Source organism: Caloenas nicobarica, chromosome Z, assembly GCF_036013445.1.
Source record: "Caloenas nicobarica isolate bCalNic1 chromosome Z, bCalNic1.hap1, whole genome shotgun sequence".
In the NCBI taxonomy this organism is placed as follows: Eukaryota; Metazoa; Chordata; class Aves; order Columbiformes; family Columbidae; genus Caloenas; species Caloenas nicobarica.
This window is the reverse complement of record NC_088284.1, coordinates 100,123,544-100,143,521: the sequence shown is the minus strand read 5'-3', so window position 1 is coordinate 100,143,521 and position 19,978 is coordinate 100,123,544. Positions and strand designations below refer to the sequence as shown.

Here is a 19,978-nt window from a genome sequence, read left to right as displayed (position 1 = left end):
CCTCACCCTCCAGCTCTGGTGCACCCCAGGGATGGGTTCTGGGAGCTGTCTGAGCATCGGCCAAGCCTCAGCCCTGGTGCAAAGAGCCGCGGGGAGCTGAGTCAGCCCCCGGCCAAGCCGGGCTTTGAAGCTGGCTGAGAGCAACACAGCCCTGGGGACATCACTGTCCCCCGCAGATGAAAGAGCCAGGCCAAGGCGGGGATAGAGGGTGGCTGGAGAGCAGCTGTTTCCCGTGCCCGTGGCAGGACCGCAGTCCCAGGCCACTGAGCTCACAGCTCACAAGACTGGGGAGCCCTGGCCAAGGCTGCCAGAGGGCACTGGGGACATGTGGGGACACTGGTGGGAACAACACAGCCTGTGGGCTGCTCAGGGCACCTATGACGGGAGTCCTGGTAGCACCTCCACCATGTGGAACACCATCATGTGCCTGCTTTTATTTACATGGACAATTCAAGTATTGCTGGAAGCAGCTGTACCCCAGTCAGCCCTCTCTGCTGCTGCATTTCAGGGGGCGAGAGTGGTCACACTGGGAGGGCTGCAGGAGCCTCGCTGTGGCCGTGTGCCTGTAGCTCTCAGCCCAGGTGCACCTTTTTTTCTGCTAAAAACCCTTTTCCCTCCCAGCTTTCTTTTTTTCTGTGGGGCAAGGCTGAGCCTTTAAATTTGGCAGATCTTCCAGCTGGTGTTCATTTTCCCACCTCTGCTTTGCTCTGTCTTTTTCACGGCCTTGCCATGCAGCAGGGCTGGGCTCTTGCAATTCTCCACTGGAGCAGCAGTGAGGGGTGTTCAGGTGCAGCCCCTGCCAGGTGAGAAGCTCAGCCCCTGGTGTTCCCTCCCTTGCTGTGCTGAGAGGGGGAATGTGCTAAAGTCATCCTACAATCTGACCTGGGATGGTATGAGTGGGTAAATGGGGCTGGAGGCTCCAGAAATAGGTGGCTGAGACACCCCCAGGGCAACACATCTTACATTCCCTGTGGTCCCTGGGGTACTGACATGTCCCACCACCTGTCTGTGAGAAGGGCTGGGCTGCAAAGAAACAGTCATGGGTTTTGGGGGAGAGGTTGAGATTGGGTTTTTGGGGGCTCTGTGGGGAGTAGAGACCTGTCACAAGTCATGCCGTGTGTGCTGGCAGGTTCTGGGTTCGCATGAGAAGCAATGGGATGCCCCAACCTCCTGAAATGACCTTTCTTCTCCTGTTTCCCCTCTGCTGCAGAGACCCCAGGCTTGGAGGAGTGTGGCCAGCGAGCCAGAGCCATGCTGGCCCCTCCGGCCCTGCCGCAGCCTCAGGCGCTGCTCCTGCGCCAGCTCACCTGCCACTTCTGCCACCTCTGCCAGGGCACCCGCAGGAGCCGCGTCTCACCTCGGCTCCTCGGCGAGCAATTCGGGGAGCTGCTTCTGCGCCCTGCAGCAGCCAGGTGAGGTGCCCCTGCCGTGCATGGGATGGAGCGGGAGAGAAAAGGGTGCCCATAGCCAGGCATGGGCATGCTGGCCCCTAACCATGCTGGTTTTGCTAGATGACAGCCCACCGGTGGCTCAGCCCCAGGGTTTTCCAAAGGGGGAGGCCAGAGCTGGAAGCCCCCATCCCAGCTGTGATGCTCTGACGCCACAGCTGTTCCCTCGGCGACCAGGCGTGATGTCGCGCACAGGACTGGGATACACGGAATTGCCCCAGTCCCGCAAGAGGTTCGCCGGGGTGGCTGGCTCCTGTCCCAGGGGTGTGAGGGTTTCTGGGGGGGCTGAGCTGCTGGGCACCCTCATGGACCCCCTGCTTCTCTACACAGCACTGAGGCGAGCCCTGAGCTCTGCGCGAGGATCCTCGAGTCTCTCATCGTGGCCAGCGAAGCGGCAGAGGCACTGGCAGCCCCAGGTAAGAGACACCCGCCTGGCAGCAGAGGGGGACAGCGGGAGCGAAATTCGGGGAGGCGATAGCCACGGGTCGCGGGGGTGTTTCGGCGGCTGGTGTGGTGACGGGAAGGTGCCCGTGTCCTTGCAGCAGTGCCTGGGCTGTGCTGGCTCCCTGGCCGGGCACGCTGTTCCCACTTCCCCGCTTTATCCTCAGAGATATTGGGTTTGGGGCATTTCTTGGCATCTCCTCAGGAGTTTTGTGGCTGTTTTCTTGCTTAATGTCCATGTTCCTGCTCCTTGGTCCCAGTGTGGTGCCAGTGGGTCCTGCTCCCCCGTTTTAGAGGTCTCGGTGGGTGCAGTGCTCCCAGTCAGGGGCTGCTGTGCAGTGTGTTTTGGTGAGCAGGGATCTGGCTGCAGTCTGGGAGTTAAAAAACACCAACAGAACCATAAAATGGCAGGATGGTGCTTGCTGTAGGATTAAATCTGAGTTTATGATTTTTGGCTTGTGTCTAGTTTTCATGTGGGCAGAATTACGCTGCATTCAACAAGGCACCGCTGCCCCAGTTATGGGGCGTCCGTCGGATGGAGACAGGCCCCTGTTCCCCCACCTCTCTGTGCCTGGGTGAGGAACCAGAACAGTGTGTTTCTTCTACAGATCTTAACGACTCCACCCAACTTTCAACCACCAGGACTGCAATTATTCCCCTTTTATTACCAACATCAGCATTTGCCTTCAGCAACAATTTGCTCTTCTGCTCTGGTGGCTGAAGTCCCACCCCTGCACTGGGCACCTTCTCCTGCTGTGTCCTTCTTGCCTGGTGGCATCTCGTGTCCCATTAGTGTCCAAAACCAAAGCACGTGCCCCTTGCACCCTCTGCAGCACCCCAAGGATGGGAGGCGAGTGGTCCATCCAGGCGGGAATGTACATGGTAGGGAGGGAGGGTGCCCAGTGGAGCACAAACTGCAGACCTTGAGGACCCCAGAGGTCCATCCCTATGGGATCCCACCTCCAGGCAGCTGCTGAGATCCAGCCATGTCCCTGCACGGAGCTGCCCAGACCCCCAGGAGGCACAATTGCTTCCAGCCCTCCTGCTTGGAGATACGTCGGCGTTGGCCCCAGTGAATTCTGTCTCTTTGTGATGTACCCATGTCCCTGTCATCACCCTGGCTCCCTGAGGGGTGGTCGGGCCAGGCAGGGTTACAACTCTTAATATTCCTCGTAAACCAGCCCTTTCAGACCCGTCATCTTATTTGTCGCTGTCGCCTACAAGTTTATTGAGATCCGTATGTTTGTTCCACCCGCCAAAACAGATGTTGGGCAGCTGCAGCCCAGCAGTCCCAGGGGTCCCCATTGCCGACCCCAGACCCTGCACTGTCACCAGTTGTCTTCACCCCAAACTGAGCAGAGGAGTCGAGCAGGACACTGGGGTCCTCACCTCCTTTCTGGGTCAAAATCTCCTCTATGGGCACAAGCCCATGTGGACACCCCACAAGTGTGGGGCAGGGCACGGGGCACCTGGGCTCACTGCCCCCCGAGCTGACGGACATCAGACAAGCCCTGCCACCTCCCCGCTCTTTGTACCTAAAAGCAAGGATATTATTACTTGGCTGTCATCACATTAGGATGTTGGGAAGCTTAATTAAATGCCTGCAAAGCGTTTCTGAGAGCTGCGGATGAAAGGGGCTATATATAAAGTGCAAAGAATTATTATTAGTGACGGGGTCCGCGCCCCAGCCCCACTCCCATCACCCCAGCCCCACTCCCCTGCGTTCCGGCACCGTGATTATTTTTGTGCATGTGTGGAGTTGTGGTCTTATAATTATACATGTAAAATAGCTATATATATCCTGCAATAACACGGCAGGTGTGTGCACATAGCACAGGAATAGGAGTCAGTAGCTGACACGGAGGAAACCACGGTGTGACCTCATTCTGACTCAGGTGTAAATATACCTCATGCAAGCGGGCAGCTGGGGGGTTTGGGGGCTGCAGGGACAGTGGCCACCTTGGCAGCAAGGATCATGTTTTGGGTGAGGGCCAAAACTGGCTGCTAACCCCAGGGAGGCTCCTGCAGGGTTGGGGTCCCTCCTTGTCCCCTGCGTCCTTTGGCTGATGGGGGAGGCTTGGATGTGAAAATCATCACGAATAAGAATGTAAATGATGAAATCTGGTTGCTGGAGGGCCTTTCTGGGGTGGATTTGCTGTTTTTGAGTTTGAAGTGTCCCTTCCCTCAGGTGCTGCTCCTGGGGGGGTCTCTGCAGCTGCCCATGGATGGGTTGCAACGGGGAATGGCAAGGGATGTGTCCATGATGGCTACTGAAAGCTCTTCCCAGCAACTGGCAGATGCAGTAATAGGGTCACACTGGAGGCGCTGGTTTCCATGGGGCCATGTACTGGTTTGTATGGGACAAGGGCATTGATCAGTGGCAAAGCTGTGATGGAGCCCAAGGCCAGGTGGCCACATCCAGGCTACCTCACCGTGTTCTCCAGCAAGCCCCCAGTGCTGGGCAAGCCACCCCCACCCAGGGGCACGGGGACATTCCCCAGCCCCATGGGGACCTGGGGGGGACACAAAGCCCACAGCAGGACCCCAGAGCTTGCGGAGAGGCTGTTTCCTGAGCAGAGTGAGGGGGTAGGGAAAGGCAAAGGGAAGAAGTGATGCAAATACTAGCTCAGCTGAAGGAAGATGACTTCATCTCCTTTTCCTCTCCTGGTGCTATTTATAGCCACTTTAATTTACTCCCCTTTGCTTTATTATCTCTCCAGCAGGCCGTTAGCCCTCAGACAGCAGGATGCCTTTACTCACCATGCCGCACAGAATTCTGGAAAAAAAAAAAAAAAAAAAAGCAGCCACCAAAAAAATACCCAAAAGCAGGGGCAGGAGGCAGGGAAAGGCGGCAGAATGCTGGGGGCAGGAGCATCACTGTCCTGTGGCACGGGTTTCTGGAGAAAGTGAGAGGGTTTGGGCTTCTTTTGGGGAAAAGAGCAAGAACTGGGTGAGGAAGATATCCCCTTCCTCCTTCAGAGCAGTGACTGGAGGGGACAGGATCAGCAATGCCAGGGTCCCCTCTTCGACCCAGGATGGGGGCCACTGTTTTGCTGGACCCTGACAAGGTGGGCACCCCCTGCTCCCCCAGGATGCCCAGCCCTGCCCCACTTTACATGGGGCAGTGGTGTAAATCCAGTGGGTGAGGATCAGGCTCCAGCATCCATCCCAAGCACCCTCAAAACACAAAGAGCAGGTTTGGCAGCCCCATGCCATGGGGAAACTGAGGCACAGCCTCCTCATGGAGTCACTCTGCTAGTGGCTGCAAAATCTGGTACCTTTGGGGGGGGTTTGTACCCAGACACCCAGCACCATTGGCACCCCACACCCCAGTGCTCAGCACGGATGGAGGCCACAGCGCTGTGGTGGTGCTGGTGGTGGGTGACATCCCGTGACATCTCATGATGTGACATGCTGGGCAACTTCCCAGCCCGAGCCCCATACAGGCACCTCTCTGCAAGCACCACCGCTGAGCAGGACTGCCACATTAAACCAAATTAGAAGCATCTGGCTTTGAAGTTTTTAATTAACTTTTTTCCTGTTCGCTTTTTTCTGAATCCAAGGGAAGAGCCCATCCTCTCGCCCTCCCCAGCTCGTGTGTCAGCATGTCACAGTGGAGGTTGCAGACTGGGTCAAGGAGGGCTCAGAGGGCTTGCTGGGGGGCGCAGAACCCCCTGTCCAAGATGCTGGGGGCTGTGTCCAGGTGCTGCCCTGCCTGTCTGGGAGCATCCTGGCACGGCCATGAACCTCCCGCCGCTTGGCCCAGCATATCTGTCACAGGGTGCCTCCAATTTGTGTTACCTTTTGGTGTTTCATCTCTTTGGGGCTGCCGATGGGGGTTAAAAATAGCCAGGAAAAAACCCAACCAAAAACCCCTGGGCTGAAGGGCAGCATAGGGAGGCTGTAGCTGAGTGGTCCCCTGTGCTGAGACACCTGGCTCTGCCTCCCCTAATCTGCAAATAATACACAGAAAACAAATTAAAACTGGGGAAGAGGGTGAAAAAGAGCACCCAGCTAGCGATGCAAGATAGAGAAAGTGGCTAAAAATAACATTCCCAAAGGCACAGGGAGGAACACGGCAGGGATCTGCACTCCTGCCATCCCAGAAGGTGGCCCTGCACCTCCCCAGCTGCTCTGGCGGAAACGCAGCCCAGCCCGGAGAATCCAGAGAGGGAAAAGCCTCCGAGATGGGCAGCAGTGGGGAGGCGAGAGGTGCAGAGCCGTGGCGCAGGGAGCGATGCTCCCATCCACAGCAGAGAATGGGGGTCCCCCCAAACACCCCAGGTGCCCAGCTGGGAGGCAGCTGCTTGCCTGACCCACTTGCAGGCAGCTGGCGAGCAGCGGGATGCTGCCAGGAGACCCCGGGGCTGCTGCCTCCGCAGCTAATTTTAGCCTGTATTCAATTAATCATGGAGCCAGGAGGAGATGGCAGCACCACAGCAAGCCCAGCCCTTGCCGGTGCCTCTGACTGCCCCCCTGCCTGCCCCGTGCTCACTGCTTGGGGGCTTGGAGGAGCAGGGACTGGGGTGTACCCCCACCCCAGGATTTTGGGCTGAGGAACTAGGAGTGACCCTGTGTTGCAGGCCCCTTCCTCCAGTTGGCTCTATGTGGCTGGGGCAGCTCCAGGAAGAATGTCCCATGGCAGCCTATGGTCAAGTGGGCTGGATGTCTCCCTCAGCATCTCCTCATGCCTCAGATTCCCCTCCTGGCTGTCAGAGGTGGCCTTTGCCCATAGGATTTCTCGAGCTGCCTGTACTGCTCCGGGCAGGCGTTTTCCCAGCACACCAGGGGTGCCTCCCTGAAGCAGCGACACTCAGCAAGGGGTGTCTCAGCCAGCCCAGATGACCACCACATGCCTCAGCGGCAGCCCCTTTCCTGGGGGTCACCAGCTCTGACCCCTTTCCAGCCCCAAGCGCTGCAGGTGGCCATGCCCAGGCTGGGCAAAGCTGGGGCAGGAGCAGCTGCATCGCTCAGAGACCGGCAGCTTCCCTGGCACAAGGAGGGACCCTGGCAATGCTGTGGGGATGTGGGGTGACAGCCCTGTGGTCCCTCTCTTTCCATGGCAGCCACAGCCCTGCTCCACCAGTCCCGGTGTCAAAAGCATGGCACGATCCAGCCCTCCCCGTGACAGCGGGAACGGCTCCCGACGGAAACACGTCTCGGCTGGGATTGAAATCCTTTTCCTCCCTGCACGGCGTGGCCGGAGCTGATAAGCGGCTGGATAACCCCAAGCATTGTGTGTGCTGCCGGTCCATGACCTGCTGTTGGTTTCACTGCTGGGGAGGAAACGCTGCACTCGGCCAGCCAGGATTTGGAGGGATTCGGCTGGAATTTGAGGGGAGCCTCCGTGCGTGCCGGTGGCAGGGTGCTGGGGCTGCACTGCTGCATGGGCAGCCTGCCTTTCTTTTTGATGTCATATGAAGTTTTGGGATGGCTCCATCAGATCCTCACTGGTGCAAGCCCAGGCTGCTGTGCCAGCACGCATCAGCCAGATCCTGGCTGTATGGCTGCAAAAGCTGCCAGCCCAAAACACCCAGGTTGTCTGCAACAGCCAGGGTTTCGCCCTTGGGGTTCGCAGGCCTCCAGATGGGGCTTTTTACCTGGGTCATCCCTGCCTGCTCTGGAGGGCAGATCCTAGAGGCCAGGCTGGCTGAGCAAACCCTTCTCATCCCAAACAGAGCCACCAGCTTTGCTGTGACAGGGCTGGCTCACTCCTCGTGCCGGCTGCTCGCCGAGCCAAGCTGCAGGAGCACGCGTGCCAGCACACGTGTCCTCCCAGCTCCTGCCCTCAGACGCTGTCTGGGATGGAGTCGCTCTTTCTGCTGCGGTGACTCCAGCTAAAGGCTGCCAGTGGCTTCACAAAAGATGGAGAGAGTGACAAAGCACTGGTCACACTGCCAGCTGCAGCCAGTTTTCCAGCTTGGCACCAAAAGCCAGGAGCATCCTCTCCTGTGCGGTGGCATTTCTGTCCCCTGCAGCCTACCTGGCAGTGGATGGGCAGCAGCATGTCACCCCACTGCCCTTTTGGTCAGGAGATGCCAGAAAAGGGCAATGCTGCCCAAGGCGGGATTTAATGCTGGAGCAGGAGCGTTAAAGGGTGGCTGATCCTTCCGTGATCCCACCGGCACCCCTGGACCCTGCCTCCCTGAGAGCATCCGAGCCCTGCTCCAAAGGAGTGGAGGAGGCAGGCTGCCCAGCGCACACATGAGTGGCTCTGGGGAAAGGCAGGATTTGTGCTTCCAGGAGGGAAAATGAGTCACAAGGGGACAGCAGGGCTGTGCCAGCAGCTGAGCGTGGGACCGGGGTAAGCGGTGACTGTCGGCTGCTATCCGGGAGGTCAGGCAGAAATGCTCTCGCAGGCCTTGCCTGGCTTTAAAATCTATTAACGTCATTTTGCCGTTTGAGCCGAGAGCTGCACAGGCAGCAGAAACATTCGGGCATGGCTCAGATCAGAGCAGGATTTCAATTACAGTAATCAAAGGTGACACAGATAAGAAACCCCTGGTCTATGAAGCCACGACAGCTGTCCTCTGGCTCCAACCGGCAACCATCCAGAGCGGCTCCATCAAAACCACTGAAGTGGTACTAGGGTAAAATTGGATTGTGAATCCATTTTCATCTGCTGTGGTAGAAAATGCTTTCTCTGTGTTCCTTGGGGAAGAAAGCCACCTTGTCAGAGGAGTACCGAAGGGGCAAGGTGCCAGGCATGGAAGAGAGGACATCGTCCCCTCTGAAGCCACCGGCAGCTGCTTGTGGATGATGGAGGCGGCAGGAGGAACAGCTGGGATGCTCTGCCTTCTGTTTTCCCCTCTCTCCTTCAGCCTGGCCCCAGAGCTGGGGAGGATGCTCGCAGGGTGAAGCCCGGGGAAAGCCACCTCCAGCTCCTGCCTCTGCCACCACTTGAACTTGTCCTTGGTCAAACCCCCCTCCTTCTTTTGTCTCCCACAGTCTGGGGTTGCAAATTTTTTGGGTGGCAGTGGGGCAGCAGCAGCGCCATACAGCACCATGCACCTCAGCGTGACGATTGGGGTCCCCCTCCTGACACCTCTGACCCCCTCACCCCTTCGGGCTCCCACCCCCAGCTACTCACTGACACCCCATGGACCTGCCGGTGATCACCATGACAGCCTCACGGGACCCTGGATGTGGCTGAGCCGTGGGGGCACCCCTGGGTCCTGCACACACAAGGGGCCCTTTCTGACCCCCTCCAGGCATGGCAGGAGCTGCCAAAACACAGCGGCTCTTTCTGCATCCGCTGGACTCGCTCCAGCCTGGCCGGGTGTCAACTGCCCAGCCATGGCGTGTCCCCCCCGGGGCCCCCCGGGGAGTGTGAGCCCTCTCCTGAACACTGGGGGTTTGTGCGGGGTGGCGGGGCTGAATGGCAGGTCTGTGCGGCTGGGCAGGGAGGGAAGGCAAGAGCTGCTTGCCTCATCTGTTTACCTGGAAATGGAGATCGTGGCCAGGCCCGGCTGCAGGCGCTTCCATGCCAGAGCTAATGGGGTGGGGAGTGCCGCACTGCGCCCGTCCCCGAGCATCCCTGCCAGCAATGAGGATGTGGGCAGGGACCTGGCATGGCTTCTCCAACCTCAATGTGCCCACATGATGCTGGATCCTCCAGCCCGCTGCAGGCAGAGAGCCGGAGCCCAGGGAATAGGGACAGGCCATCAGAGGGGTGGGTGATGCTGCTGGTTGTCCTCTGCCCTGCAGCATCACTGCGCCCCAAAGTTCTACAGGGTCCCTTTGCATGTGTCCCCATCCTGGCTGCATGTCTCCACACTGTCCATGGGTCTTCATCCCTTGTGCTGTGTTCCAGGACTGGTAGGGTCCCCACCCTGGCTGCATGTCCCTATACTGTCAGCGGTCTCCATCCTGGCTGTGTGTCCCTGTACTGCCCGTAGCTCTCTGTACCTGCCATGGGGCCCCACATTGGCTATGGACACCTGTACTGGCTCTGCCCCCATGCAGGTTGTGTTACTCTGCACCAGCCGGGTCCCTGTACCAGCAGTGTCCCCAAGGGGACATGAGAGCCACTTAGCAGTGCCAGGAGAGCAGGGCCACCCATGCAAGCAGAGGGTTTTGTCCTTGTGTGAGCCAGGACTGATGGCCACACGTGAGCTGCTGGGGAGGGACAGGGGATGATAGTGTCTTCGTTAGTGTCTGGATGTGTGGGGATTAACAAAGCTGGCTCGCTGTCCCCGGGGTTCAGGTTGCCTTATCTGTGTGTATCTGTCCCTACTACTGCAGGCAGAGCTGCTCCTGCCACTGCACAGCTAATCCCAGAGGCTGCCAGATAGGGCAGGGACCGCGGCCTCCACCCACACCCTGCCTGCGCGGGCAGGGCCAGGGCACCCAGCTGAGCCGTGACCTGCTCCTGCTCCCAGGCCAGCTGATGCTGGAGATAACCAGAGGCCCAGGGCAGAGGTGCAATGAATTTGGCATTCTCAGTCTCTGGCAGTAGTACACGCAGGGTCAGGAGGCTGGTACTGGCATTGCCTTTTATCCTGACCTCAAGGCTCGGTGACCTTGCAGTTCTCCCAGCAAAGCTGTGTCTGCCCAGTTCATCTCCATTCATCCTTTCCTTCAGATGAAAGAGCTACTGCCCCATGGCCAGGGCTTGGGGACTACACCAAGTCTCTGGGAGTTCACAGCTGTGCTTTGGGGTTGCTGAGCAGGTTTCTTCATCCTTGAGATACTTCGGGCATTTGGGGAGGGGTGTGGGTGGTGAAGGAGCTGGGGTACCCACAGAAGTTGGCATCTCACTGAGCAGGCTGGCACCACATCATCCTCAGGAGACACAGGGCTGGGACAAGACCATTTGACCTCATGCCATGCAGACGTGGCTGCAGCATCCTTGCTGAGCATCGTCAGCTCATCCCAAGTACCTGGAGGCCCCACGAGTCCTGGCTGCCCGTCCCCCAGTACGGTCAGCAGGGTGCCCTCCCCCTGGCCTCTGGTACTCCTAATTTCTCCATTCTGCATTGGCCCTTCATGCCCTGGGGTGGGAGCAGCATCCAGGGTTGTGCTTCGGCACCATCCCAAATTTCCAATCTGGGCATGCACAGTGCCATGGCAGCGCTTTTATTTTTTCAGCTGCTTCCCTGTTTTCTTTGCAATCAGGCTCTTTCACGGGGCGACAGCAATCACGAGGGTTATTTGGGGAGGGCTCAGCGTGCCCCTGAGCAAGCAGCTTGCAGCGTGGTGTGCAGACCCAGGACCTTGTGGTGGCTTGCGTTACTGTGGGAACCCCACGTCTCAGATGGCTCCAACCTTCCCTGGCCATGGCACAGGGGGAGAAAACATCTGATCCAGACTCAGGAGAGACGGTTTGGCTCTGCACACTGCACAGCTGCCCTCAGGACAACTTGAGACAAAGTCTGGGGGGGGGGGTTGAATCTCATCAAACCCCAGCAACTTTGTATTCTGGGGTAGCCCAGAACATCCTGACTTTTTTGGGGCTTTTTGGTTCAGCAGCCAAACAGTGATGTCCACTGTCGGCTTCCCTGTCTGAATAACTGGATGCTTACCACTGGCTCTCATGGCTGATTTCTTTGATGCGAAGAAGTGCTGGGAAGAAATTCATCTGGACTGAACCGGAGCCAGGGCATGGTAATGCAAAAAGCACCAGCCCAAGGTGGGCTGTTTCAGGAGTGGTTGTAACCATGGGGTTGCCGCACGTTTCTGAGAGGAGCTCTGTTCCGCAGCCTCCCCCAGCTGTTTCTGCAAGATCCTTGAAGTGAAACATCTGGAGTGTTTCAGAAAGAGAAACCTGAGTGTTTTGGGGTCCAGAACAATTTGAAAGACCCAAGACAAATTCATGAGCCATCAGGCTTGACCTGAATCTGGTCTTTTCAGCGAGGAAGCCAAAAGTCCTCATCCAAGTCATTTCCTCCCAGCTTTTATTGGAATTAGAAGTGCAGTGTCCTGTGCTGGCAGGCGTCCCCCATGCCGAGCACAGCCAGCCCCTGAAATCCCTTCGTGCTGGCTCCGGAGTCCATTCCGGCATCCTGACGCTTCCAATTTAGACCTTCTTGTGGCAGAGACTGATAGAGAAGCACTTTGCAGGACGGCGCTTCCCCTCCCTGGGGAGCCGGTGCTGGCGCTTTGCTCTTCCCACTCGCCAGCTCCAAGGAAGAACGAGGAGCTTGAATTACTTTTTTTCCAAGAAGGGTGGATTTGGTTTGCAGAAAGATAAGGGCTAGGGAGCAGTTGTTGTGCTCTGCTGAGCCTTTTGCCATCTGGAACAGCTTTTTGGTTTCCTTCTGGATGCCTCTTCCATGGCCTGCGTCAGGAGGACAGGGAGAGGGGCAAGAACATCGCTTAGACCCCTGGGAGGGAAGGGTGAGGAGATGGAGCTGGGGGACACACAGGTCTGTCCCCATGCTCCCTCTTTGCAGGGGTGGGGGAAAGTCAGCCCAGGAGAGCGGATAGCTGGTTCAGGGAAGAGCCTGGGGACATGGTGGACTTGGCAGTGCTAGGTTTATACTGGGACTTGATCATCCTAGAGGTCTTTTCCAACCCAAGCGATTCTATGATATTATATTCCACTGTGCCGGCCATGAAGTCCTCTGGTAAGCCCTTCTGCAGGATGTCCCCTGGTCCCCACCAGCTGCTCGGTGGCTCCATGGTAAATGGTTCCTATGTGGTGGCTTTGATTTGGTGTCCCCATAGCTGACACCTGGTTCAGGGCCACACTGCTGCTGCCCAAGCAGCCTGTACCGTCCTGAGCATCCAGAGCTTGAAACCACAACCTCTCAGTGAGCATCCTCCCGCGAGAGGCTGATCTCTGCAATTAATCTGGGCATGGTTTATGCTAACGACTCTCCCCACTTTAAATTATAAATGGCCCCTGGCATGTGTGCACACAAACACACGTGCACGCACAGAGATCCTTTAAGGCCATCATTAGCTGTAATTAGTGGGATCTGTCACTCATCTTTGGCAGTTAACGATGAGCCCTGAGTCAGAGGAACCCGGCAGCAGATAAAATAAACACGATTTCAAACAGTTTGGAAATAACAAGCCTTCATTAATCAGACAAGCCCCAAAGGAAAGCGCTCGGAAAAGTGGCAGCTTCTTTGCTGTTGCCAAGAGCAGGGCTGGGTGGGCTCTGTGCTGCCCCTCCATCCCACCCCCTTCCCAAACCCTCCTCTCCAGCAGTAGCAGGAGGCAGGATGCTTTCTCACCTGGCTGACTTAATGGCAGGGCCAAGGTGTCAGAGCCAGTCAGCTCCAGTAAGAGGCCTGAAAACTGGTAAAACCCACCCAAAAGGGCTTCTGCATGGCCCCTCTCTGGGTCACAGCAGCCAAGGCGGGATCAGGCCCCAAGGCGCGGGTGAGGGCGATGCAGGTGCCCCACGGCGGGAGCCAGGGCTCAGCTTTGGGTGCAGATGAAGCAGCTCAGGGGCAGCATATCCCACAGCCACCGCTCACCCCAAGAACCCCAAGTCTGCACATGAAAGGTGCGCGGGAGGCAGCGGGAGCATCCCCAGGATCCATGTGCAGAGCAGGATTTGGGGAAAGGGCTGGTACAAGGCAGGTTTGCTATGGAGCAGGGGGAGCTGGGGAGGTTTCTGGCTGTCACAGCTGCAGCTAAATCACAGCAAATAGGAGGGGAATGGGACACATGAGGCTGGATTATATTACAAAGGAGCAGTCCATCATGGGGTATTTAAAATAATCCGCTTAGATGCACAGTAGCAGATTTGGAGTGCTAAGGGAATTGAAGGCGCTGTGGCTTTGCAAGGCTGGATCAGATCTAGTTAAGACGCCACTTAGGACAGCACATCCTATCCTGCCTCACTGCCCCAGTGGACACACACATGGCACCCGCAGCCCCTGTGAGTCCACCCCCGCCCCACCAGGGAGGCACCCAAGGTGACACCAGCTATGTTGCAATGGCTGACAATGTCCTGTGGCATCTCCCTGGGACAGGTGGCAGGTTTGGGTGGTGCCAGCCCCAGAGCACAGAGAAAGGGGCTGGATTAGGCACAGGGTGATGGGTTCCCATGAGGGACTAAGCCTGCAGAGGGGTGAATGAAGCGTAACCGGTGCTTGGGGGTCTGGGAGATGCTGGTGTAACTCAGCAGCATCTTCGCACTGCACGGTGAAACAGCTGGGACCAGGGAATGCCCAGAAGGGAGCTGCACCTATGCTGTCAAGGGGTGGGAACCTCCTCTCAGGGTACCCACGTGGCATTTGCAGCTCAGCTGGGGTTGGGGACCCAGTGTGGGGTCCCCAGCAGGCTGGGATGGGGTGTCAGGGGAGTTGCACAGGGCTGTTGGTACCTGTCTCTGCTTTGGGAGAAGAACTAAGGCTGGGCCTGCTTGGAGGAAAGGTGGCCCCACCTGCAGGGATGCCAGCTGGGCTGCTCTGCCCCTGCGTGGGCTTGCAAGCCCCACGACATGGTTGGTGGTTGCAGAGGAGGGTGGTTCACTAATGTCATGAGCTAGGGGGTCCTTTGCTGTGCTAGCCTGGGGTCTGCATGCATAGAAGCATGGGCTGCTTGAGCATCCCTGGGCATCCTCGTACTGCTCCTCTGAGTCAAGCTGAAAGCTCAGCCTCAGGGAAAACATTTCAGCCCAAGAAAGGGTTTTCATCCCAGAGACTTCATTGTAGGCAGGCTTCCCCCCAGAAGAGCATTATTCCAAGAGCAGGGGGTTTCCACCTCGAGCTGGCACCTCCAGGCTGCTCTGATCAAGGGGGATTCAGCCCACAGTGGTCCTGCAGAGCCAGACCCAGCAGCAGGCTCACGGAGCCGAGCAGTGTTAGAATCAGAATCACAGAATAGCTTGGGTTGGAAAGGACCTTCAAAGCTCATCTAGTCTAACCCCCTACAATGACCAGCGGCATCTTCAACCAGATCAGGTTGCTCAGAGCCCCGTCCAGACTGGCCTTGAATGTTTCCACAGACAGGGCATCTACCACCTCTCTGGGCAACCTGTTCCACCCTCATTGTAAAAAGTTTCTTCCGCATCTCTAGCCTGAATCTCCCCTCCTTTAGTTTAAAACCTTTACCCCTTGTCCTATCATAACAGGCCCTGCTAAAAAGTCTGTCCCCATTTTTCTTACTAGGCCCCTTTTAAGTACTGAAAGTGTTGCCAGACATGACCCTGACATGGAGCTGGCCATTACCCTGCCCATCCCTTTCCCTCCAGGAAGGGCAGGGCCCAGGAACATGCCCCCAGAATCCAAGGCCACGTGTCACATTAGGCCATGGGACTGTTCGCCCCTCTCCTTGCCCTTAACCTGTTCCCTCTGTCCCCCCCTGACCCCGCTGCAGTGCCATGCTCAACATGAGGGCTCGCTCCTGTGGGTTTAACCGCTGTCCCCAGCTCCCCTGAGCATTAATCCAAGCGAGGATTAAGGTTAACAAGCTCCTGGAGCCACCCTGCGCTCAGGCCTCCTGGGATGGACCACTCTGTCCTGGCCCCAGAGAGGGCACAGCGCCCTGCTGTCCCCCAAATCCCCAAACCTCTCCTCCACCACCATGCAGCTTACCAGGGTTGCATGGCACATGTTCACCTGTCCCCAAATCAGGGCTCATGAGCCATCCCCAGGGCTTTGGGGGCTTCCAAGCCTCTGTGAGCATCTTCCTACTGCTCCCTGCAAGCCCTGGGGTGGGGACCAGGAGGGGTATTAGCTTCTCACCCCACTTCTCCCCATCCACTGGGTGCTGTGCGCCAGGTCACTCATTCCTAGATAGCTCTGGGTTCGTGACAACTAATTTAAATGCATGGAAAATACCTTAAGACCTGGTAAGCCCCTGATCCCTGCCTGCCTCGTGCTCCCCGTGAGAGTCCCCCACTCTGGCCATAATCCCTGAAGAGAGGTCACTTGTGGACCCCCCAGGCCTGAGGACAAGGGATCCTCTCCTGGGCACCCACGAGCTCCGGGGCCAGTGCGTGGGTGCGGGTTATAGCCTTGGCAGGGAGTCCTCTGTCACCTGCTGGGGACAGTGGGGACAGGGCCCCTAGGGACGCTCCTGCCATGGGGTAGGATGGTCAGGGCAGAGAGGGTCACGAGTGGAGCTGCCACTCTCCTGCGCCTGCCTCAGTGCCACCAGCTCAGGAATAGGGGCTTTTAGAGAGAATCAGGTAATTGTTATGTATTTTCATGCAGTTATGATTTTTTTTTTAATTTCTATTTTGCATTCCAGTATACTTCACAGCAAGCAAAGCCGCCCACATTTCGGCCATCCCCCCAAACCCTGCCCCATCCCCTGCAGGGAGGCTCCCTGGGACATGGAAAGGGCCCCCAGCCCCATTTCCCCACCATCAGGAGCTTCTGCTGCCTTCACCTGCTCTGACCCATGGCCCCACGAGCTGTAATCCCCCTCCTGCTGCACCCGCAGGATCAGAGGCTGCCAGCGCCAAACTCATCCCAGAGAGATGGGGGCACCGGGGAGGTGGTAATAAACCCTAATGACACCCTGGGGAAAGGAGGAGGAGGAGGGCAAGAGGCGCTCCCCAATCTCTTGTGTCTCTAAATAGGCAAAAGAAAAAAATCCCCATTTGCAGAAGTGTCTCCTATATTTATAAGAAGCAAAGACGATGCTGGGATAGAGGCTGAGCTGAGCTTTTAACCAGCCAGATTACACTTAGCATGAGCATTTACCTCTGCCTCTAATCCGCCTGCCACAAAGACTTGCTAACTACTTCCCGGATTTAACTGGAAGGCTTGAACTCTTCCCACAGAAGAAAGAGTTAAGTCCGAGCTGATGCTGGAGGGATGTGGGGCCAGGATCAGTGCTGACCCCCAGGCACATCAAGTTTGGAATGGACGTTTTAGCCCCAGATTCAGTTTTTTCCTGGCAAGCTGGTCCCGCAGGCAGGATGGGCAGGAGAGGGGCAGGTGCCGACAGCCCCTCAGTCCCTGAGAGCTCTGTGCTGGTGGCTTCAAAATCAGAGCCTGTGCAGAGCAAAAATGTGGACATTTCCAAGCAAAAATCACTGCTGCTTAAAAGCAGAGCAGAAGCAAGAGCTCTGAAGGAGCCACCTGGCAGGAGCAGCCCCTCTTGCTTTCAGCTGGATTTCTTGCAAGAACAGAAAACATCCGCAGCTGGCGCTGGGTAGCTGGGGCAGGCAGGGTGGAGGGGAGAGGGTGCCTCTCAGCCCCCATGTTCAGTGTCCCCCGTGTCCATCCCTTGACGAGTTTTCCTTCATAGGATGTTTCAACTCAGTGCCAGGGAGGGGAAAGAGAAAAATCACGAGGGGTTGCAGTGCCCCATCATGGGATTTCAGTGGGAGATGATTTTGTAGATAAGGTTCCTAGGAACATGGTTTAGAGGTGGACTTGGCAATGCTAGGTTAATGGTTGGACTGCATGATCTTAAAGGTCTTTTCCAGCTAAAATGATTCTGTAATTCTATGATTCTAGTTGAAGCATGGGGCTCCTGCTTCTGCCGCACTTCGTTAGCTGCTACCTGGCGCAGGGCTGAGCAGTGATGCCCACAGGCAAGCAGTGGGTCACTCCTGCCTGAACTCACAAAGAGTCTCTGAATATCAGAAACTCTGGCTGTGCTCTGCCATCCCCGCCAGCCACTGGCTTCCCAGAAACACCCTCCCAGGGGAAAACCCTAAATTTCCCCTTGGAAACCAACAGCACTGCATGCTGGGGGAGCGGGAGGGGAAGGGGAGGCTGCTGCTGGTCCACAAGTCAGAAGAGCCGGCCAGTTTTTCCTTCCTCACCAGCAGCCCTGAATTCACCGTGTCCCAGCCCTGATGTCAGCAGAAAATTAGCCATCCCAAATGACGAGCTCCATGGACATGCCGCAACATCCTGTCCCTGCAGTAGCATCCTCCCTCCAGCTTCTCCTCCCAGGCACCCAGCCCCAGGTGACTGTGACCCAAGGGGTCCAGCACACAGGTCGGGGGGGCTCTGACTGCGGACAAATGATTGCGTTTCAAGGCTATGAGGTGGCAAGCAGATCTGTGCCATCAGGCTGCGAAGAGCAGGAGCTGGCTATGGAGAGGAGCGGGTCTGCAGGCAGGAGGGGGCATGTCCCCCCCGTGCACAGCCCTGGCAGGGCTGGTGCCTGTGGGTGCAGCTCCACGGGCTCCAGTGTTAGACGGGGACCCCAGAAATGGTGAGAACTGGCCCTGCCTGGGAGTTTCCAGCCAGCATGGAGGTGGGCAAGCAGGGTCCAGTGTGTGCACACATGTGTACATGTGTGTTACACACACCCAAGAACTCATCCCCGTTTCACCACTTGTATTCCTCACTCGCTGCCTCCCTAACAAGCAGCCCACCAAATTTCAATGCTTTCTCACAAATAGCAGCAACACTTTTCCCGGGGGCTGGGACAGGCGGGCAGGGCTACGGACCCCCCGGCTCCTCTCCTGCCGCCTGCTGGGCAGGGGGCCAGCTTGGCTCCCAGAGCCCTGTCTGCAGGCAGGGCTGGTACGTTCACCACGAGCTATAGATGTCCCGGCTGCCGCTTACAGTAAATCTGAGTAAGTTGTTTTGGGTAGAGCATTTGAAGTCCCGCAGGCAGCAAACCAGCCATATCCTTCTGGCACAATCACTTGCCGCAGGCGTCTCCCGTTTCCAGCACACCCCTTGGCTTTCCCAGCACCAACCCGCTGTGCGTCAGACCCCGTCATCAGCGTGAAGCCGCTTTCCCAGGGCTTCCCCCACCTTCCCGGAGGCAGCTGATGTCTCCGCGTCTGCCATCACCTCCCCCTGCTTTGGCTCTGGGTGTTCAGGAAAGTCGGGGAGGAAGGATGCTGAGGCACTCAGTGCTCATGGGCACAGCTCCACAATCCACTCCCCAGCCAGCCTCTTGCTGCTTCTTTCTCCCATTGCTGCCCTTCGGCCATCGGCTGCGATCTCCAGTGGAGGGACTGGGGGATTTTTCTGCTTTCTTGGGGAACGTGAAATCTTTGCCCCTGCAAGTGGCCAGCAGATGAACCTGAGGTGCCACTCACGTGTTTCTTTAAGGGCTTAAGTGAGATTCACGTGGTCAAGGTGCCTGCTCCAGCCCTCTTCATGGATGGGCAACTCCAAGCATTGGGAAAAGGCAAGATTTGGCTTAGCCAGAAGAGTTTCTCTGAGCCCTCAGGATCACACTTTGCATTTTTCTCTCCCTTACCCACAAAGATTTTCTCCCTACCCACTTGTTAAGTGAAAACCACTAGGAGTCTCATGTCACTGGTGACTGAGAGGCTTGGAGCTGCAAGGACTGTCCCACACCTCGCTTCACATTTGCACTCCAAGTCCAGAGCAAGATGAGGTACACACTGGTGAGAGATTTAGCTCCATTCATTGAATGATCAAGAAGCAAAAAGTGAGCAAGGCACTAAGTCTCCCAAGGACAGATCACCTCCCAGATGCTGAGCCCTGCCACCGCTGACCCAGCGGTCCAGGAACATTGTCCCAGCGCATCTCTGCCAGCTCCAGGCTGCCTTCTGCATTTGGCCCAACCCTTCCCAGCACAGGAAAGGATGCACAGCAGACACAGGCAAGGAATTTTCCAGGATGAGAGACAGCTCCTAGTCTGGTTTTTCAGAAGCAGGCTGCAAGCTTGCGAGTCGGAGGTATTTTTCAAGTTGGTTCCTGCAGTGGAAGTGATCAAATAATTGTTTATACACCCATCTGGCCCAACGGCTCGTGCTCACAGAGCAGAAACTTGCTCTCAAGGCTGCCGGAATGTGCCTCCCCTGTGATGCTACGGCGTGTTTCTAAGAGGAAGATGTTGAGGCCACAGGTGCCTTTCTAAGGCAGAGCCACGCCATGGTCCAGGCACACTCCCAGCCAGTCGCTGGGCCAGATTCATGCCACCTTTCTCTCCGTGGAGCCACAGGAGGGTTGTACCTGGGAGCTGGCTTTCCCCTGTTCCACTTGCCCAAGAGGGTGCTCCCAGCATTTTCTCCACCCCTTGTCCTCTCCTTCCCCCTCCCACCACTTTGCAACTTGGACAGCCCATCTCAGGCTTTCCCCACCTCCTCGTGCCCCCTGTGCTCAAGGAGGCATCTGGAACAACCCTGCTGCTCCAAGTGAGGATGGAGGACACACATCCCCATGGGAAAGTCAGGGTCTCCCAGTGGCCACCTCCTCCAGCCCCCAAAGTGACAATGACATGAATGTTTCAAT

At 57.2% G+C, this 19,978-nt stretch overlaps 1 protein-coding gene across 2 annotated transcripts in view; it reads left to right on the top strand.

Annotated features, from left to right (window-relative positions):
* Positions 1 to 19,978, top strand: part of PIK3R3 (phosphoinositide-3-kinase regulatory subunit 3) — a 72,121-nt gene that overhangs the window by 15,212 nt on the left and 36,931 nt on the right. For both annotated transcript variants that reach the window (XM_065655601.1, XM_065655599.1), the window contains exons 5-6: positions 1,211 to 1,412; positions 1,779 to 1,864. In XM_065655601.1, the coding sequence (XP_065511673.1) occupies positions 1,211 to 1,412; positions 1,779 to 1,864 (288 nt within the window). The remainder of the gene's footprint in view (positions 1 to 1,210; positions 1,413 to 1,778; positions 1,865 to 19,978) is intronic.